The sequence below is a fragment of the Scardinius erythrophthalmus genome (genome assembly GCF_964197995.2).
Source record: "Scardinius erythrophthalmus genome assembly, chromosome: 12".
Lineage (NCBI taxonomy): Eukaryota > Metazoa > Chordata > Actinopteri > Cypriniformes > Leuciscidae > Scardinius > Scardinius erythrophthalmus.
In genome coordinates, this window is record NC_138232.1 from 13,078,516 (window position 1) to 13,096,604 (window position 18,089).

The 18,089-nt window shown below is 36.8% G+C and overlaps 1 protein-coding gene across 4 annotated transcripts in view; it reads right to left on the reverse strand.

Annotated features, from left to right (window-relative positions):
- slc9a7 (solute carrier family 9 member 7) overlaps positions 1-18,089 on the reverse strand; it is a 41,075-nt gene that overhangs the window by 18,061 nt on the left and 4,925 nt on the right. For 2 of the 4 annotated variants that reach the window (XM_081380469.1, XM_081380468.1), the window contains exons 2-13: positions 14,216-14,418; positions 13,930-14,132; positions 13,213-13,290; positions 10,193-10,269; positions 9,473-9,585; positions 9,163-9,268; positions 8,535-8,676; positions 7,835-7,940; positions 6,734-6,822; positions 5,262-5,375; positions 3,884-3,995; positions 3,285-3,438 (exon numbers count right to left, since the gene is read on the reverse strand). In XM_081380469.1, coding sequence (XP_081236595.1) covers positions 3,285-3,438; positions 3,884-3,995; positions 5,262-5,375; positions 6,734-6,822; positions 7,835-7,940; positions 8,535-8,676; positions 9,163-9,268; positions 9,473-9,585; positions 10,193-10,269; positions 13,213-13,290; positions 13,930-14,132; positions 14,216-14,418 — 1,497 coding nt within the window. The remainder of the gene's footprint in view (positions 1-3,284; positions 3,439-3,883; positions 3,996-5,261; positions 5,376-6,733; positions 6,823-7,834; positions 7,941-8,534; positions 8,677-9,162; positions 9,269-9,472; positions 9,586-10,192; positions 10,270-13,212; positions 13,291-13,929; positions 14,133-14,215; positions 14,419-18,089) is intronic. The other 2 variants (XM_081380471.1, XM_081380470.1) reach the window with 1 other exon arrangement.

Genomic DNA, 18,089 nt, shown 5'->3' on the forward strand with positions numbered 1-18,089 from the left:
GCCTCAAACATGTTCTAAGCATTGTGGGACTTTAGGTGGGTGTTGGTTCTCCTCATTTATCATGTACGCAAACCCTAGAGATGGTTGTGTATTCTGAAATACTCAGACCAGCCCGACTGGCACCAACAACCCTGCCACATTCAAAGTCACTTAAAGGGCACCTATTATGCCCCTTTTTAGAAGATGTAATATTGGTCTTGGGTGTCCACAGAATGCATTTGTGAAGTTTCAGCACAAAATACGCCACAGTTAATTTATTATAACCATTTGAAAATGTCATTTTTGGGGCCTGTTTTAAAAAGAGCTGTTTTGGCGTCTACCACTTTAAATGTAAATGAGCTGCATAATCCCCGCCCTGCTGGACCTAGATGATGAAGAGACTCCGGCACAGAATAAACACGAATGAGAATGGACTAAACGTATCGGAATGGTTATTTGATACATTTCTGTACTTACAAAGTTTTAATCGCGTCCCTTTTGCCATTATGGATGTGCAACACACACGCACACACACACACACACACACGAACTGTGATAACGTTCGTGCAATTTTTTGAAACTACACACACACACACTACTGTGAAGTACAAACTAATTTTTTTATTTATTTCTTAAGGGGAGGGAGATAGACGTTTATATAGCCTACTGTCTATGGAGATAGAGCAGACCTTAATTTATTTACATTTGTAAATGCTGCAAAAAAATGCCTACGTGACATAAAACTGTCTGACGTTGTTTGTTGAGACATCCTATGACGAGTTGACGACGACAATAAATAGCTTTAGACGCATTTGCTGTTGAACTTGCTGACATCGATTGAAATGACTATTTGCTCAAAAATCATAAAATACACTTACTTTTTCTGGAGGTGACGTTGGATCGCGAACTGTAGGCAACGATCCACACTCTAGGATTAACTTTGACCCTCGTTCACTAAACAGTCAGTCAGAAAATGAATCTCGTATTTAGGAAGTTTAAGTGGTGCCTTTTCTTCATAAATAAAATCCATCCGCTGCGTTTTCAGTGGCTCTGATGTCAGTGAAGACTAGTATGTCCATTCTTACATCCCACAACACACTTCTTAGGAGACATTACCGGCTGTCGCTGAGGATGCAGATCACCGAGGGCGGGGTCTATGCCAAAACCAGATGTCAATCAAATCACGTCGGTGGGGCTTAGCTCATTTCTATGTCACAGTGAGGGAAATCTAGAACAGGGTGTTCTGAGGCAGTGCTTATGATTTATTGAGATAGTAAAAAAACTACTGGGTGGATTTTTATCATTCTAGGGTGGTTTTGCTCACACACTGCCAACACACATTTATGTTCAAACACCATGTAAAAGTGAATTTTGCATAATAGGTGCCCTTTAAATCACCTTTATTTCCAATTCTGATGCACTGTTTGAACTTCAGCAGATCGTCTTGAGCTGCTGCCATGTGATTGGCTGATTAGATATTTGCGTTAACAAGCAGTTGAAGAGGGGTACCTAATAAAGTGGCCAGTGTGTGTATCTTTAGTTACTTCAGCTTTGTTTAAATGACAGAAAACAATTTTTTATAGTTTTAGTTAACAATACCAACACTGGTTCCAATGCAAGAAAAACAACCATTCAATGTTCATTCAATGCAACATGAGGGTAAATAATGACAGAATCTGAATATTAGGCTGAAATATCCGATTTAGGATATAAACAAATCCTACTATGAAAACTTCCTCATGCATTTGCCATCTGTTATAGTTATGGTTGCTAAATATTCACTGGACATGCAAAAGTCTCTGAGGGTGATGGGATGCAGTGCAAGCTAAACAAACAAGCCTCCATTAAGAGTGTTATGTAGCAGCGGGAGACTCAAGACAATTACAGTTATGAACACAGTCTATTCTTACTCCTGTACGGTCTTAATTCCAAAGCATTAGCTCTCAGTTACGAAAAGCCATTTAGTTGGTGTTTGAAAAGAATTTAAACCCGTATCGCCCTGATTTGTTGGCATTAAAAGACAAAAGCAACTTGTTTACAGAAATACTGTTGTTAACGCAGCTTAGATTCACTTCGCCATGTCCATCCTACACATATCTGCGACTCAATGAGTGCACAGCAGTTCTGTAGATAATAATGTGAGCTTATCAATCCCATTCTACATCAGCTGCCATCAGCACTGGTCCTCAATAATCCTCTTTATTCTGACAAACTAGCAGCACTTATTAATGGAGCCGTACCAGCCAGCCCCTGCTGAGGACAGCCAGACAAACACCAGCTATTAGTGGCATAAACAACTCCAGCTCCTTTCCCCATCTGCTTGGGTGCAGAACTCTGGTTCAATTTCACCTCAGAAAAAAACAAAATGGAAGAATGCACAGTTGACAAACACAGTGTGAAACTAACCAGTCTCAATGATGCCTGTTATACCCTCTATATCACACCCCAAAATTATCATGAGAGGAAGGAAAATCAAGGAAAGGAAGGAAAATCACACGTGACCTCATTTGACTAAATCTGCTTGATTAATAAAATGAATGAACATGTTTGTGGTGAGCTTTTCAGCCATCTGCTGGTCAGTCTGCGTAAGTCTTTTCTCGATGTTATCCAAGTCTATCCACCGCACTATTTGAAAAACTACCAACAACAATGTACTAAAAACAGATGCCAACGTTGTCAAAACAATCCCCATTCACACTGATTTGCGAAAATGACTAGAAAAACCTGCATTATGCATGCCAGGCCACTAGTTGGCAATATCACTTTGTTAAGAAACACCCCGCGAACACGTAATTTGCATGTGTGAACATCAAATACAACTGCGCATGACTTCACCCTTTTTCACAAATTCACGTTTTTGTAGTTTACATGGAAACCGTAAAGGTATCGTTTTCAAAAGCTTGTGTTTTCAGGCCCCCAAACACGTTGTCGTGTAAATGAACAGCTAAAACGCATAAAAAGTTTTCCGTTTTCAGTTGAAAACGGTGTCGTGTAAGTGTTGCTAGTGCATTTAAAACCAGACACCTGGCTGTTCAATGTGATTTCTTGGGTGTTGCAATGCTGTTTCTAGGTATTGTTAGTACATTTCTATGAGGTAGCTTACTGGTCCAGGTCAAAAGAGCCCACCCAAAGTCTACATGATGCTCTAGGGCATTACCATCCTATTTGTAAACACTAAAAAAATCCCTAAAATGTTCCTACGAACAAATTATAAAACTTCCATGCATGAAAAATGCTCCTGAATCTATCTCACTCTAAACAAAAGCGTCAAATAATGCAATGATTAAGGTCTTGTGACCTCTGACCTGATATGTAGCCAGGACAGCATTGGCGTGGTGCCTCCTCCAAACACCCAAACTGTGAAGAACACAATGAGCAGGGTCGTGGTGAACATCATCTGTCGCGCGTATGTGGCGGTGTCGCGGATCGCCAGAGCGAATGCCATTGCCCCTCGCAGCCCTGCAGAGTAGAAACACACACACAGCAGTCACAATAGATTTTAGTTAGAATGACAGCGCTGCTACAAATAGAATGTTAGTGAACTTAAACAGGCAAACAGAGCCATCACACTCGATCAGATGTTTTAAAGGTTCTGCACTTTGCTGCCCTTTTAGCTGGGTGGTGTTGCTGATCTGGAGGGATCTGCTCCACATCAGGAGCCGTTATTAGAGATGTTCTGATTCTGATGGCTCATTTCACTCTTAATTTAGATCTCGATAACCTTCAGCAGGGTGCTGAAACCTACCGAGAGTTCACATCAAAGAGTCTGACACTAAAGGACACTAAAACACAGATTCCATTGATTTATATTCTATTTAATTGTATTAATTAAAAATAGTTGTCTTATCTTCAATGTAATGCAAGCATCAGAGTAGAGGAAGTAAGCCAGGTGTGGTCACCATACCTGCAAACATCATCATGTGCTGAAAGTTTCCACGGACTTTGTGTCTTCGGCCTAGGTTAATCAGGAAAGACAGGGGGTAGATGTTCAAAGCCCGGCCGATAAAGATGGCTATCTGGTAGTCCAAATGTTAAGGAAATGTCTTCTCACACAAATTAAATTTTAAAGGAAATTTAGACATATATTACCATCCAAAAGAAAGACATTAATACGTTTATTCAACAAGCATGCATTAAATAAACCAATTTTACATGTTACTAAATGCTGTTCTTTTGAACTTTCTATTGGTCTAAGAATCCTGAAAAAAGTCAAATAAATGCAGCACTGGTGAACATAAGAGACTTTTTCAGAAATATCAAAACCTCAAACTTATTAACAGAATTGTAGATTAATACTTTAAATCGTTGGTTAAAAGTTTTAAAACAAATAATACTGAAGATCAATTATGTAACCTGCCATGGTGTCCAGATTCAAGATTAGATTCTGTTCAAAATCTTTTTTTCTTTTTTTATTTAAAAACAAGTACTGTAATTGTGTACAATACTTATAGCATACATATGAACTATAGAGTCATACAAACCACTTTCATGGTACTTTTTGTCCTTTTGAAGATTGCCAACCATGGTGACATGGTTCCTAAAATAATAGAAAAGTAACTAGCTATTTCTTTAAAACCTGTACACAATGCCTCCTAGTGGTCAAAAATCACATAAATAAAAGAGGTGATAAAACAGCCTTGAATTTTCCAATTTCTTTAAAATGGTTTGGTTCACAGGGAAATCATCTGTAACGTGCTGTCAAACTCTCAAAATTGTTAACTATCTGACTGAGGTGAATTCTAGAAGTTAACAAGCTCCAAACGAAACTGGAATGCATCTCGATGTTGAAGCCACATGTTATTTTTGCTCCTCCCAAAATGGTAAAAAAGAAACATGTGAGAGCATGTTATACCAGCTCCCGTTAGTCAGATATGATAGTGCTACTTTAACACTCATTACCACATATATGGCCCGCCACAGAGGAGTAACGGAGCATCTCTTCAGCAAGCCGAAGAAGAGCAAACTGCCAAGTTCATTGCACAATCTTCTTCATTAACAGTAGTGAGACTAAATGATCTTAGCAGTGCTGATGCCGCTCTCTCTCCTAATGCGGTCTTTGATCTTGAAAAAAGCTGACGATATATAAAATGCAGCTCATATCGGTTTCTTTCATGGATGTGAACTCCAAATTTGCATATAGCAAATAGAGATCGAATTTATATTAGTTTTGTGGAGACACATTTATGTGGCCAAGTGTAAAGGCAACAGTTTTAACAAATCAGATAGCTAGCTGATCAGTAAAAACACATGAAGTGACCAGGTGTAAACAGCCCAAAGGATACAAAGGCTCCAACAATGAAAATGGGGCTGAAGACGTGATTCTGGAAAGTGAAGAGTGCCAAGCCCATGTACGAGAAGATGAAGTTCTCTGCCAGGAAGTGCAGCACCTCAAACAACTGCAAAGGCAAAAAAAGAAGAAAAGAAAACACACCACATGTGAAGTCGTCAGCATCTTTCATTCGCACAGTTGTTCAACGAAATGGCATGTTTTTAAAGGAGAACTCCGGTCAATTTTAACATTGAGCTCATTTTATTGTACATTTGGAGTGCTGTCAATACAGAGAACAACTACAAAAATCGGTGTTGCCTACACCGAGTTATTCTATTTTAAAAATTTGCACCCTGTTGACTTCAATGGGGCAAGTACTAAACCTGCTTTTAGGCTCTTAACATCCTTGATGTGTCATTACAAGTGCACAGAAAATGTGAGTGATTCCTTCTGAGTGAACACGAGTGAATCTGACTGCAGCAGATGTAAAAGATATGTATAAAAATGATGTTATTTAAGCTAGCGCAAATACCTGTTTACATCCTGTTTTTCGGTTGAAGTCCAAAGTAGTCGATCGACGAGTTCACGCGCGTGATAAACCTATGCGCGTGAACTCGGCAATCGACTACTTTGGACTTCAACCGAAAAACAGGATGTAAACAGGTATTTGCGCTGGCTTAAATAACATCGTTTTTTATACATATCTTTTACATCTACTGCAGTCAGATTCACTCGTGTTCACTCAGAAGGAATCACTCACATTTTCTGTGCACTTGTAATGACACATCAAGGATGTTAAGAGCCTAAAAGCAGGTTTAGTACTTGCCCCATTGAAGTCAACAGGGTGCAAATTTTAAAAATAGAATAACTCGGTGTAGGCAACACCGATTTTTGTCGTTGTTCTCTGTATTGACAGCACTCCAAATGTACAAAAAAATGAGCTCAATGTTAAAATTGACCGGAGTTCTCCTTTAAAATCAGGTCCTAACTGAACTAGACATACATGCTCCTCCTCTCTATACTCTACAATGGCTTTTATAACATATATTAGCTATAAAGCTGACGCCGATATCTTACATTTTTGTTACTCTAGTCTATAACTTCTTCCCACAGACTGGAGCTTTGATAAAAGGGAGTCTGTCCCCCTGGAGAGAAATCCAGTACCATAGGAGTGTCGTAATTACTGCATGCACCCCAACTCGCTTCATCACATTGCACCGCTCTGACGACACCACGGGGGTGCTGGGAATTCATTTAGCACTATCCCTCGACTTACCGACCCCCTTATATCAAAGCTTCTTTTGAAGTAGAACACGCAGGGCTCCCATCCCCCCAAAAAAATCCTTCCTTCTTTCCTACATAACTTATTTTTTCAACTTTGCCACAGTTCATATCACTCTGGTTTTATACCAGCTGCCCTGACAGCAGAAAACCACAATCCAATGTTCATGTATTTTCCCTTGACTACAGCAAAAAATATTTTACCTGTTTAGTACGTTTGGTCGACTCCTCCGAGAGATTGTTGTAGGTATAGTGAGCCTGTGTGATTCCACAAAACAGCACAGCGACAACACCTGGAATAGTAAAGGAAATCAGCATATGTGGCTTTTTGGTTCCAAGTGTAGGAGAATAAGTGTAGGTGGCCAATAAAACAATCAAATGACAAGTGCAAATGACTGCACACATTTACACATCAAGGATGTTAAAGTTCAACAGTATTAGCCTCCCAGATACAGCAACACAGAGTTTAAATTTTTTGGATTTTATTTCACTTGTATTTGTATTTTTTTTTTTTTTTAAGATTTATTTTTGCCGTTTTTGACAGTAAATCTGGAGAGAGGAAAGAAAGCGAAATGGGAGAGAGAGGAGGTGGGATCGGGAAAGGGCCACAAGCCGGGACTAGAAGCGCAACTGCACCACATGTCGGAGCGCTACACACGAGGCTATCAGCTCCGACCATGAATGTTAAATATTTTCATGCTAATAAAGCACATTAAAATTTAAAGTCCCCCTGTAGTCAATAATTGTATCCCTTAAAACTCATCTTTGATCACCAAAATTACATATTTAAACGTTCTTTCCTTGAAGAAAAAAAAATGTATTCATGCCTTAAAATAGCTTGAATGTAACTCTACACCCTTGCCTCGTTTAGTATAAGCGGTTCTATTATGCAAATTAGCCCCACATCCACTCACTCGCACCAGCTCAGAGATCCACTCGTTGATGATCACACATTGACGTGATTGGTTACAAGGTAGTTTGTGACCGCGATTCTGAGACTGTCTTTGGTTCACTGCAGAGAAAATGCTCTGCAATGGTGTTGACTAATGAATTTGTACATGGTTTGTCTTAACGCATGTTAAAAACGCTACATAGACATATAAATAACATTAAAAGCATGATTTTTACCACAGGGGGTGGACTTTAACAAATTATCTTTTAAACACCAGATTATGACACTATTATTCCAGTTGATGTTTAACAACAGTAAACATTAATTTTAGGGTTGCATATATAATGTAGTTTGATGAGTTACCTAGCGGATTAACCACTTTGCTTTCATTACCCACACACATTAACACCCACCTGTGAATCCACATGCTTCAGCCAGGAGAAAAGTACTCCAAGACATGAGGAAGAACAGAGCCGTCTCCAGTAGAGGGAAACAGTGCAGCTTGGTGAATTTAGTCACGTGGGTAAAGTTAAGATTTTAAACCACATATCTGATTAGCTAATCAGTGCAAAAAAGAGTGTATAAAAATAATCGGTGTATAAAAACACACATTAAAAAGTTTAGGGGGTTTGATGTTTTTGAAATAAAAGTATCTTATGCTCATTAAGGCTGCATTTATTTGATCAAAAACATAACGTAAAAACTAATATTGTGAAGATTTGGTGCTCAAGAAATATTTCTTATTATCATCAATGTTGAAAATGGTTCTGTGGCTTAATATTTTTATGGAAACAGTGATTTTTTCAAGATTCTATTATACATATAAATATAAAAGAACATCCTTTATTTGGAGTAACATTTTGAATGTCTTGACAGTCACTTTTGATCAATTTAATGCATCCTAGCTGGGTTTTTAACTTACTGACCCCAAACTTTTGATCGATGTGTATTCAAACTGTATTTAGTAATCCTGTCTAAAGGATACTACAACTGTGTTTCTAATTTTGCAAATGAATAAAAAGAATAAACATCGCAATGCAGTCAAAGGGCATGAATTTCATAAGCCTAGATATATTTAGAAATATAATTTCATGACAACATGCAAAAGGATATGAGGGCAGTGACTACTCCAGTGACTGCACCCATGGCGAAAGAGCCACTGAAGATGCCCAAGAAGACGCCCACCGATTTGAAGAAGGCAGAGGCATCAAATGTGTGCGTGTTGGCTCCTGCAGGCTGATACGCCACAATTGACCTTCATACCAAAGACAAAACAATCCAAATGAACTGACTGTGCTGATCTATGACCAATGCAGCCAATGAAAAAAGACATTTTTAAAATTACATATAAAATCATTCTTTGACCTGACCCGAAGCATAATGTGAATTCACTCAATGTCATTTTATTTTAAAATTATTTTTATTTTATATGCATGTCATTTTTTCCAGCAAAGTCGAAATACAACAAAGTATTGCTGTGATATTCTGACTACAGGGATAAATACTGTGCTTTATCTCTAGCTCATTGTGTCCAAAAGAGGGAGCCAGAGCGCCATCCTGAAATACCACTAGAGTTGCAGCATCATTAGTTTTTACTACTCAACACTACAGTGAAAAATGTCCCCAGCACACCCTCTGGGAAGTCCCGCCAACTGCCGCAGACAAAACACGTGATTTTCCCCTTTTTTTTGCAGCAACAGAAAGGGAACAAGAAAGCGATACTGTTTGAAGGGAGACTTACGATGAAAGGACTATGGAGACTGCGTCGTTCATAACACTCTCTCCAAACAGCAGTGCGTAGAGATCACCATCAGCATGAAGCTCATTAAAGATCGCAAGCACTGTGACTAAAACCACAAAAATCAGCAACATTAAGTATAAAAATCCTGAAATGGCTCCACTTACAGGTCAGTTTGATAAAAACAAATGTTAGCAGTTCATTTAAGAAAAGCTAAATTTCAACATTTAACAACTACAGCAAGTTTATACTATTAGGAAAGAGAACAAAGAGACAGAGAAATTAAAATGGACAAAGAGAGAGATGAAATTACCTGGATCTGTGGCAGATATAATGGCACCGAAGAAGAGGCAGTCTGTGTAGTAGAACTTGTCAGTCAGTTGACCCAAAACATGCATCAGTTTCACCACACCATACATGAGGTTTCTTTCAAATAAATAAACAAATAAAGAATGTTTAGAAGAGCATCTTGCAATACTAACCATATTATTTCAACAGAATGGAAATCTTCTATGTGCATGAAACACACAGATATCCAACTACATATTAAACTGTATTTTGAACATCTTTTTTTAACACAGAGAAAACATTTAGGCATTCGGAATGGCAGGACAAAATGTGTACTCAAGCTATTAAACGCAAAGATGGAGCTCAACCGGCAGGAAATGAAGAAACGCGTCTGATAGTGACTGATTACTGCTGCCACAAATTCCATTACATGCCTGAACCTGGTTTATTGGTTAGCACACAAACTTTTACGAGTTTACGTTGAAATTTATATGAATCTATAAAAGAAAGTGTTATATTTACATGCTATAACTGGCCATTATCAACTTTTTTATTTTTTTAACTTCACTTAAGTCATCCAACTATTGTAACAAGTCATCAAAAGTAGACAACAGTTCACTCCTTAGTATAGTTCTGTTACATCTGTAAAATGAAAGATTCTGAGGCATGTCTTGGCTGCTCCCGCTGTCTGTCTGTAAACACAATTCCATGGTCAGTGGGAATACTATGAACCTTAGTGACTTACCCAATGACAAAACAGGAAATGGCAGTACCTAGGAAAGCATAGGTTATAATGGATCCTAGGTTTCTGAAGAAGTGTCTCTGGAGGAACAAAGAAGAGCATGTCAAACCCAGAAAACGGTTCAAACTATGTTGTATGTAATTTATATAATAAATACCATATTATATAATCACCAAGGCTGCATTTATTTGATCAAAAAACAGTAAAATCAGCAATTTTGTTTAATTATTATTACAGTTTAATAAAACTGTTTTCCATTGTAATATATTTTTAAATGTATTTCATTGCTGATGGCAAAGCTGAATTTTCAGCAGCCAATACTCCAGTCTTCATTGTTGTCACATAATACTGATTTGGTGCTCAAGAAACATTTATCAGTGTTGAAAACAGATGACCTACTTAATGTTTTCCGTCACTTCGGTAGCACTTTATTTTAAAGTCCTGTACCCCATGTAAAAATAATATGTACTTATTATAGCAATTACAATAACTGGGTTATAACTAGTTATTAACCCTGAATCAATCCATAAACCTTAGGGTTGTTTTTTCCCCAATGTCTTTTAAATTTTCTATCATGAAATACCCAGTCCAATAAAGGCTTTTTATAATTTTCTAAAGAAGAGTGCCTTGGATTTCCTTCTACTACAATCCATAAACCTAATCTTAACCCGTGTAATTACTTTATTGGGTAAGTACACATACTGTAAAATAAAGTGTAATCGACCATCACTTCTGATCAATAAAATTGGTCTTGACAGACAGATCTTATTCTTCTATTTTTATTTACAGAGCAGCTCTTTTTCCTGTGTGAGTATCAGTCACAAGATGCTGAGTCACTGTTGCTACAAAGCGCAGCAACAACAAAATAATTTGATGTTAAACCTCTCTCTTTCCCTGTCAAAAGGGCATCTTCTGTTCTCCGACTGTGGTCTTTCTGTGACTGTGCAGTGAGTAGACGGCGAGACTGATAGCAATCACTGAGATGCATATACAGATAAACCAGTCGGTTTACAATGAACCCATGTTACCACCCAAACTAAATTGTAGTCAGCTAAACTAATTAAAACAAACAGCTAGGGAGATCAAATATGAAATCATTCATGAAAGAATTTATAGCAGCTCTTGACAGGAAAAGAAACCAGTATCATAACGAGAGAGTAAATCAGTGCTGTGAGCTGAATGAAACTAAGAAAGAAGAAACTAAAGAAGAGGATCAGAGAATAAACACTTTTACAGAGTAAATGGTCTTAAATCTAATGCAAGCCCATCAGTTATGTATTATAGTTGACATCTATACAGTTAGACATAAAAAAAAATGAGAGGTGTTTTCTGTGGGAGCAGATTTTGTGGTGGCTTTAAAGGGATAGTTCAGGGGAGTATTTTTTCTGTTTTGGATGAAGTGACCCTTTAAAGCCTGTTCACACCAAGATAAATGCTCAGGGTGACACTGGCAAAGTTCATACAATCTCTAAGCTGCTTATGTTTCCTCCACTCTGTAAGGCTCATCAAAAAAAAGTCAAGTGTTTTACAAAGAGAGGAAACAATGTAGCCTTGTGCCTCTAGCTGAAACACACACAGCTGGCAGAAGCCGTTCCTCTCACTTCCTCAGGGCCTCTCTGCTCACTCAGCACAATCTAAAATACCACAATACTATCTGGCATCCAGAAGTCATAAACAAGATATTCATCTAATAAACACTGCAGTAAAATGATAGTGTATGTAAAACATTTTCTTCCTCTCGATTCATTAAACAAAACCGTCACAATATTGCTGATATATGATCTGAAAAAACAGACAAACATGTATGTTGGCGTTTATTGATCTCCATTGTGATATTCTGCTAAAATTAAATTGTCGTACAGACAGTTTGCTGCTACTAAACCTGCGAGCAAACCCTCTCAGTGACGAATTGTAATAAATCCAAAACATGAATCTCAATTAATTTTGTTTGCAATTGTTGTGGCTAAATAAATGCACTTAATATGCAACCAAAGCAAAACGTTAACATAATTTGGAATGATTGGAATTAATATTAGGAATTTCACTGTTTTAGCTTTTGTGAGAAGCTTCTGGTTTTAACAGTTTTTATAATGAGAGCGTGTTATGACTATGATAAATACAATAAATCAGGAAACTCGATGAGGTAAAATAAACCCTGCGTATGAGTTGACCTTCTCTTGATTTGTGCTAATGTGAAAGTGCAATAATACTCATGAAATGTAATTTCTCAAATGAGAACAATTGTGATTAACAATCATAAATGCCATTTCCTAGCAAAATAATTGTGATTATAAGCCTTAGTAGAGTATACTTAATGGCTGTCTTTGACTAAGAGCCCTTATTACATGGAAAGTCAGAGCAGACACTAGTTAATTTGATACAAATGAAAACAATGAAGAATAGAAGTACAGTGTTCAATACGTCAAACTGCTGTGTACTTGGGTGTCAAACACCCAGTCAACAAAACTTTAAAATATGTCTTCTTGGATGAACTATCACAGAAAGTGTAAAAAAAAACATTAAGCAGAATAATAAGCAATGCACTATTTCTGTGTGTAGGTATTTGTGCCAATACTGTTTACTATCAAAAGGCTTCTATAAAAAGGCCACAGAAACACTGTAAGCCACATGAGGAACAAAAACGTTAAACACTAAAACCAAACCTGGCTTTACAAATTATACAAAGGTCACAATCTGCTTTCCCATGTTAAATATACATTAACTGTAAATCATAACACAATTTAAAAGGTGCCAGTGTAATATAAGAGATGTTTGACCAGCCTAGTAGTAACTCATGATCTTTAGCATCTGGTCTGTATCGCACTTCTCTTGTGCGGTTAACCATCCACTGAGGCAAAACGGAAAGAGAACAGAGATCAGGTTGCCTTAGAATAGATCATATCTTAAAATTTCATAATGTAAAGAGGTAAAGCAGCACCTTAACGGATGAACGCTCTACTAATCAAGAAATATGAAAGCTAAAATAAGTAAAAGATAAACCCTGCTCACAATATCACTCATACCTTTTTGAGGCTATATCCAGCATGGAATATGATGGGAGGAAGCAGAATGTTGAAGAACACCTCTGGGTCAAAGGTCACCTGCAACAAAATAAATGTAATTGTTACAAACAAATGTATAATAAACATTTAAAATATAATAAACATGTTTTAAATAAATGTTATTAATCTTAAATATGTCATAAATCACTTGACATTGTAATTGCCAATCCTGTGTTAATGTATTTTCTATTGAAACAGGAAGTTGAGATGAGACATTGTTGGGGTGTGTCCTTTTTTAGTTTCTGTTATAATGATAGGCGTTCAAATGAATAATTTACATTTTTTACATAATTTTTATTTATGAGCTGCTGTCTGTTTGCTGTTGTACTATCAGATCTGTGGCGGGGGTATTTATAATTTAAATAAATGCAATTTAAAAAAAACAGTATTTATTAATATTTTGATTCAGCTTTTATCGTTCCATTTTCAGTTTTCATTTCAATTTTAGTTTAAGTTTTAGTCATTAAAATATTTCTATTTAGCTTTCATTTATTTTATATTATTTTAGTACTTCAACTAATTTTATTTCAGTTAGTTACAAAAGCAATAATTTATTCAACTTTTTTTTTTAAAGAGTTTCATCTAATCTTTTTATTTTATGAAATTGAAATTTCATTCTCTGACAAGCCTCTTCTGCAGTGTTTTTATAGGCGTGTGTGTATATTGTTGCTATTGTACCTTGCGCAACATGTCATTCTGCTCCACACTATGGATTTCTCGCAGGTTGATCTCCCCCTTGAGCGTGTACTCAAAGAACTTCCCGCTAACGTTGAGAAGCACCGTGCTGACAGGACCTTCCTTCAGGGTGCAACTCGGAGGAGTTTTATTATGGTAGCTGGTGGAGGGAATGCCATACCGCAAAATAACACCCACCAACAGACCTGTCCGACACAGAGAAGATAAATCACTCACACACACTCAATTCATACACTTTGAGGGGGAAAAAGGCTTTCTGAAAGGGAACCTTGTTTGGAAACAATTTTTTTGCAGTGGCACTGAAATTTCACTCTTCTTCTTAAAAGCTCAGTATGAACAGATTTGTTTCTGTGTGATGACAGGGAGAAGAGATGAGAGCCTGCTGTGTCAAATCTGCTGGAGGGTATTTCCATACTAATGAACTGAAGTGCCAGAGGAAGCCAACAGCACACACAGCAAACACAGCACGGGCTAAAGAAACAAGAAGAGGCAAAAAATACACAATATAGATACAGAATATAGAATAAGCAGGTAAAATACACTACTTTAAATCAAAGCTAGGTCTATACAGAACTGATTTGGTGGGAAACTGCTGATTTCTGTTGAATTTGAACACTATGAAAAGTGTTAAATGCACTGCAGTTTACCCACTCTCAAAATAAATGCAAAAACTTTACCTTTAGGGGTACAATTGGCCATCACTGGGGCAGTACCAGTACTACTTCATGTACCTTAACTACCCCTAAAAGGTTCAATAGTACCTTAGGTTAGATATTAGGAACTGATATGTGATACTGATACTGATACTGTGTCCATTCTGTAATTTTTTCAAAAATACAATCACCATGTAAACATTCACAATCCAGAGCCAGGATCCTGTGACAGGGGGTCAAGGTTTAACAGGTAAGCATGAACCAGTTAGCTTAGTTAGCAGTTAACCCTGCTGGTAGATACCAGAACTACACCACAAAGAGTTTGAGGAAACAAAAACAAACACATTTTGTGCTGAACAATGTAGGGAAGAGGAAAAATCTCTTTTAATTGTTTCAGAGTGAATATGTTATTATTGAATTCTGCTAACCGGTTAATAAAGTTACCATGTTCTTAGTTTTTACACGAAACCAATGAATTTTTCACACTAACGGAATTAATCGGAATTGCACCACCTCATGTTGCCCAAATGTTTTATTTGATTGTGTGTACTCATGAGGGTGATAGTTCACATGTCCAGTGCTAAATTGTGGTACTTCTGTAACCAAGAAGGCTATGCTGTTTATCAAACATCAGTTGTCCTTATTCTTATAATTTTGTCAGAAGTATTTTAAAAAAAAAAGTTTCGTTAAAACTGCAGGTGTTTTTGAAAAAAATATATAAAAAAAAAAAATTTGAACAATTTAAAATATAATAATATTTAATTTATATATAATATATAATACTAAATGAATAAGAATTTATTGGTTTTTTATTTCAAAGCTCATTACCAAAATGTAATTTCCTTTAAAAAATAACCCATTCCTTAATTTAATTCTATCCGGGTACCATTTGGAAAGGAAGCCTCGCAAAAAAACAGTTTCTGTTCAGAAAAACATTTAACTTCCAAATAATCCCAGAACTACTGATTACAATCTGGCTACAAGAAGCATATTCCTCCATTAATGGGCACAAAAAAAGCTGTGTATTCGGTTCTTGCAGCACCATAACATAATATTCCTGTGGTTTGAGAATCATAAGTCACATGCCATTCACAGCTCAGGTGATTCTAAGAAGAAATCAAAAATGGTTGTATTAATGTTGTTTTAATCATGTTTAAAACAAAGAATCTCCTATTTCAGTATAGCAGCAAACCTAATGCCTGCAGTGAAACTAATTTAGAGGGAAGAGGTGTGAATTCACTTAGGGGAGGAGTAATAGTGTGTGTGTGTGTGTGTGTGTGTGTGTGTGTGTGTGTGTGTGTGTGTGTGTGTGTGTGTGTGTGTGTGTGTGTGTGTGTGTGTGTGTGTGTGCGCGTACGTGCGTGTGCGCGTGTGCGTGTTTGCGTAACAACAACACACAAATCCCGAAAGCCCGACTTCCAGCACTAAACTCAACATACAGAAGCTAGTTTATTTTATTCCTTAAGGACAAAGAAACACACATACACACATGCTGCTGTGTGCAGCAAGGCTTAAATGAGCATGTGTAGGGCATTAGTATTTGGGCTAGCATTACGTTTAGAATCCGGCAAAGACTATGAGTGACCTCGGATGTCTCCCATCCAATCAGAATCCAGCTAATGCAGCTTAGTGTTTGTCTTCCCCAGCACTGTTGAATACATCACAGTGCACCAAAGCAAAACACACTTTACTGGCAGCATCTCTTGTTCTTCAGGGACAGAAGGGGTGGTAGAGCAGAAAGTCCCTGACAGCCCAGTCCAAGTCCTGTGATCAGGTTTCCCAAATTCAGGTTTAACTTCAAATTCAAGGACTTTTCAAGGACTTTCCAGGTCCAATACCCTCAAATTCATATATATCATAGATATTAACATGCCTAAGACTTTTGCACAGTACTATATATATATTTTTTTTATATATAAAAAGTCTTAGGCATGTTAATATCTCTTTTAGTCTGTCTCAGTTTTTTTTATATATATATATATATATATATATATATATATATATATATATATATATATATATATTATATTATATTATATTATATATATATATATATATATATATATATATATATATATATATAAAAAAAAATTTTTTATATATATTTATGTGTGTGTGTGTATTATATATATATATATATATATATATACCATCTGTCCAGCACGTTAGCAGGTGTCTCCATCGTGTGAGGAAAAGCATGTCAACCTGATTCCACATGAAAAAAAAAAAATACTACCTTGACCCAAACAGGTTCAATGCAACAGCTGAAGTCAAACCTGCTCTGTATTTGCAAGCGATTCATCTTAAAAAGACGCAAGGAGTAGAATGGAGCAGATTAATAAGGAGGAAGTGCATACTATCAAAGCTAATTACACACTAGAGAAAGCTCTGATGGAGCATTTGATGGATAGGAATATGAATGATTATAATTGAGGGTGTGGAAAGAGACGAAGCAGCTTAAAAATAAATCAAGTTATACAGCGAACTGGAAATTAGAAACAACCAGATCCCGAAACAAGGGGGTTTAGAAGCATTTTCTATAATACTTCTGTAATATAAATAGAACAGCATTGACATATTTAAAAATCAGGAGAGTATAGCAACAATTGTAACTTTTAAAATAGTCTATATTTGTCTATAGTATTCTTACTCAAAAGTTTAAATGCATTAGTGAGAGAGAGATTGCGTGTGAACGATGAAGTGTCCTTAAAATACCACTTAATATCTTCTTGTTGGTTTGTTGTAACACCAGTGTTTAGAGTGACTGAATCTCCCTCCATCACTGACACTAGCACTTCATCTCCACCAACACCAGACAATTAGACACAAAACGAGCGGTTTGTGTGAGAAAACTAACAGTATTTTTATATTGTTTTTACCTCTTGTACACTTTCCGGCGCTTGCGCAGACTAAGCCAGAACGCGCGCACACGTCACACAGCAGGAAAGCGTGCGCGCCCTCAGATCACTTGGATGTGGTTGTGTAGAGGTAAAAACGATATAAATAATGTTCGTTTTCTCACACAAACCGCTCGTTTCGTGTCTTAGACCATCAATGTGTACTTACGATGGGGAATGGTTTAATTTGGACTCTGTGCATGCTCTTTGAGACAGTGACCATAGACCTGCATTATATGACTGACAGACAAGAACGGTTTGACCTAAAAATATCAAAATTGAAACTACTGCGGAAACAAAGACACCTACATCTTGGATGCCCTTGAGGTAAGCTAAAACATACCAAAATTTAATTTCAAAGTGAACTATCCCTTTAAACTCGACTGGTCAACTCTGTGCAACCCCTACCATGAAGAACCTTTAACATCCATGGAACCTTTTAATTGCACAAAAGGTTCTTTATAGTGGAAAAGGTTATTTAGAATAATTATTTAAAAAAAATTGCATGAAGAAAAAAAGGTTCTTTTAAGAATTTTCCATCAAAAGGTTATTTAGTGAAACAAAAATGTTTCTTCTAGTCTTAAAAAAAATT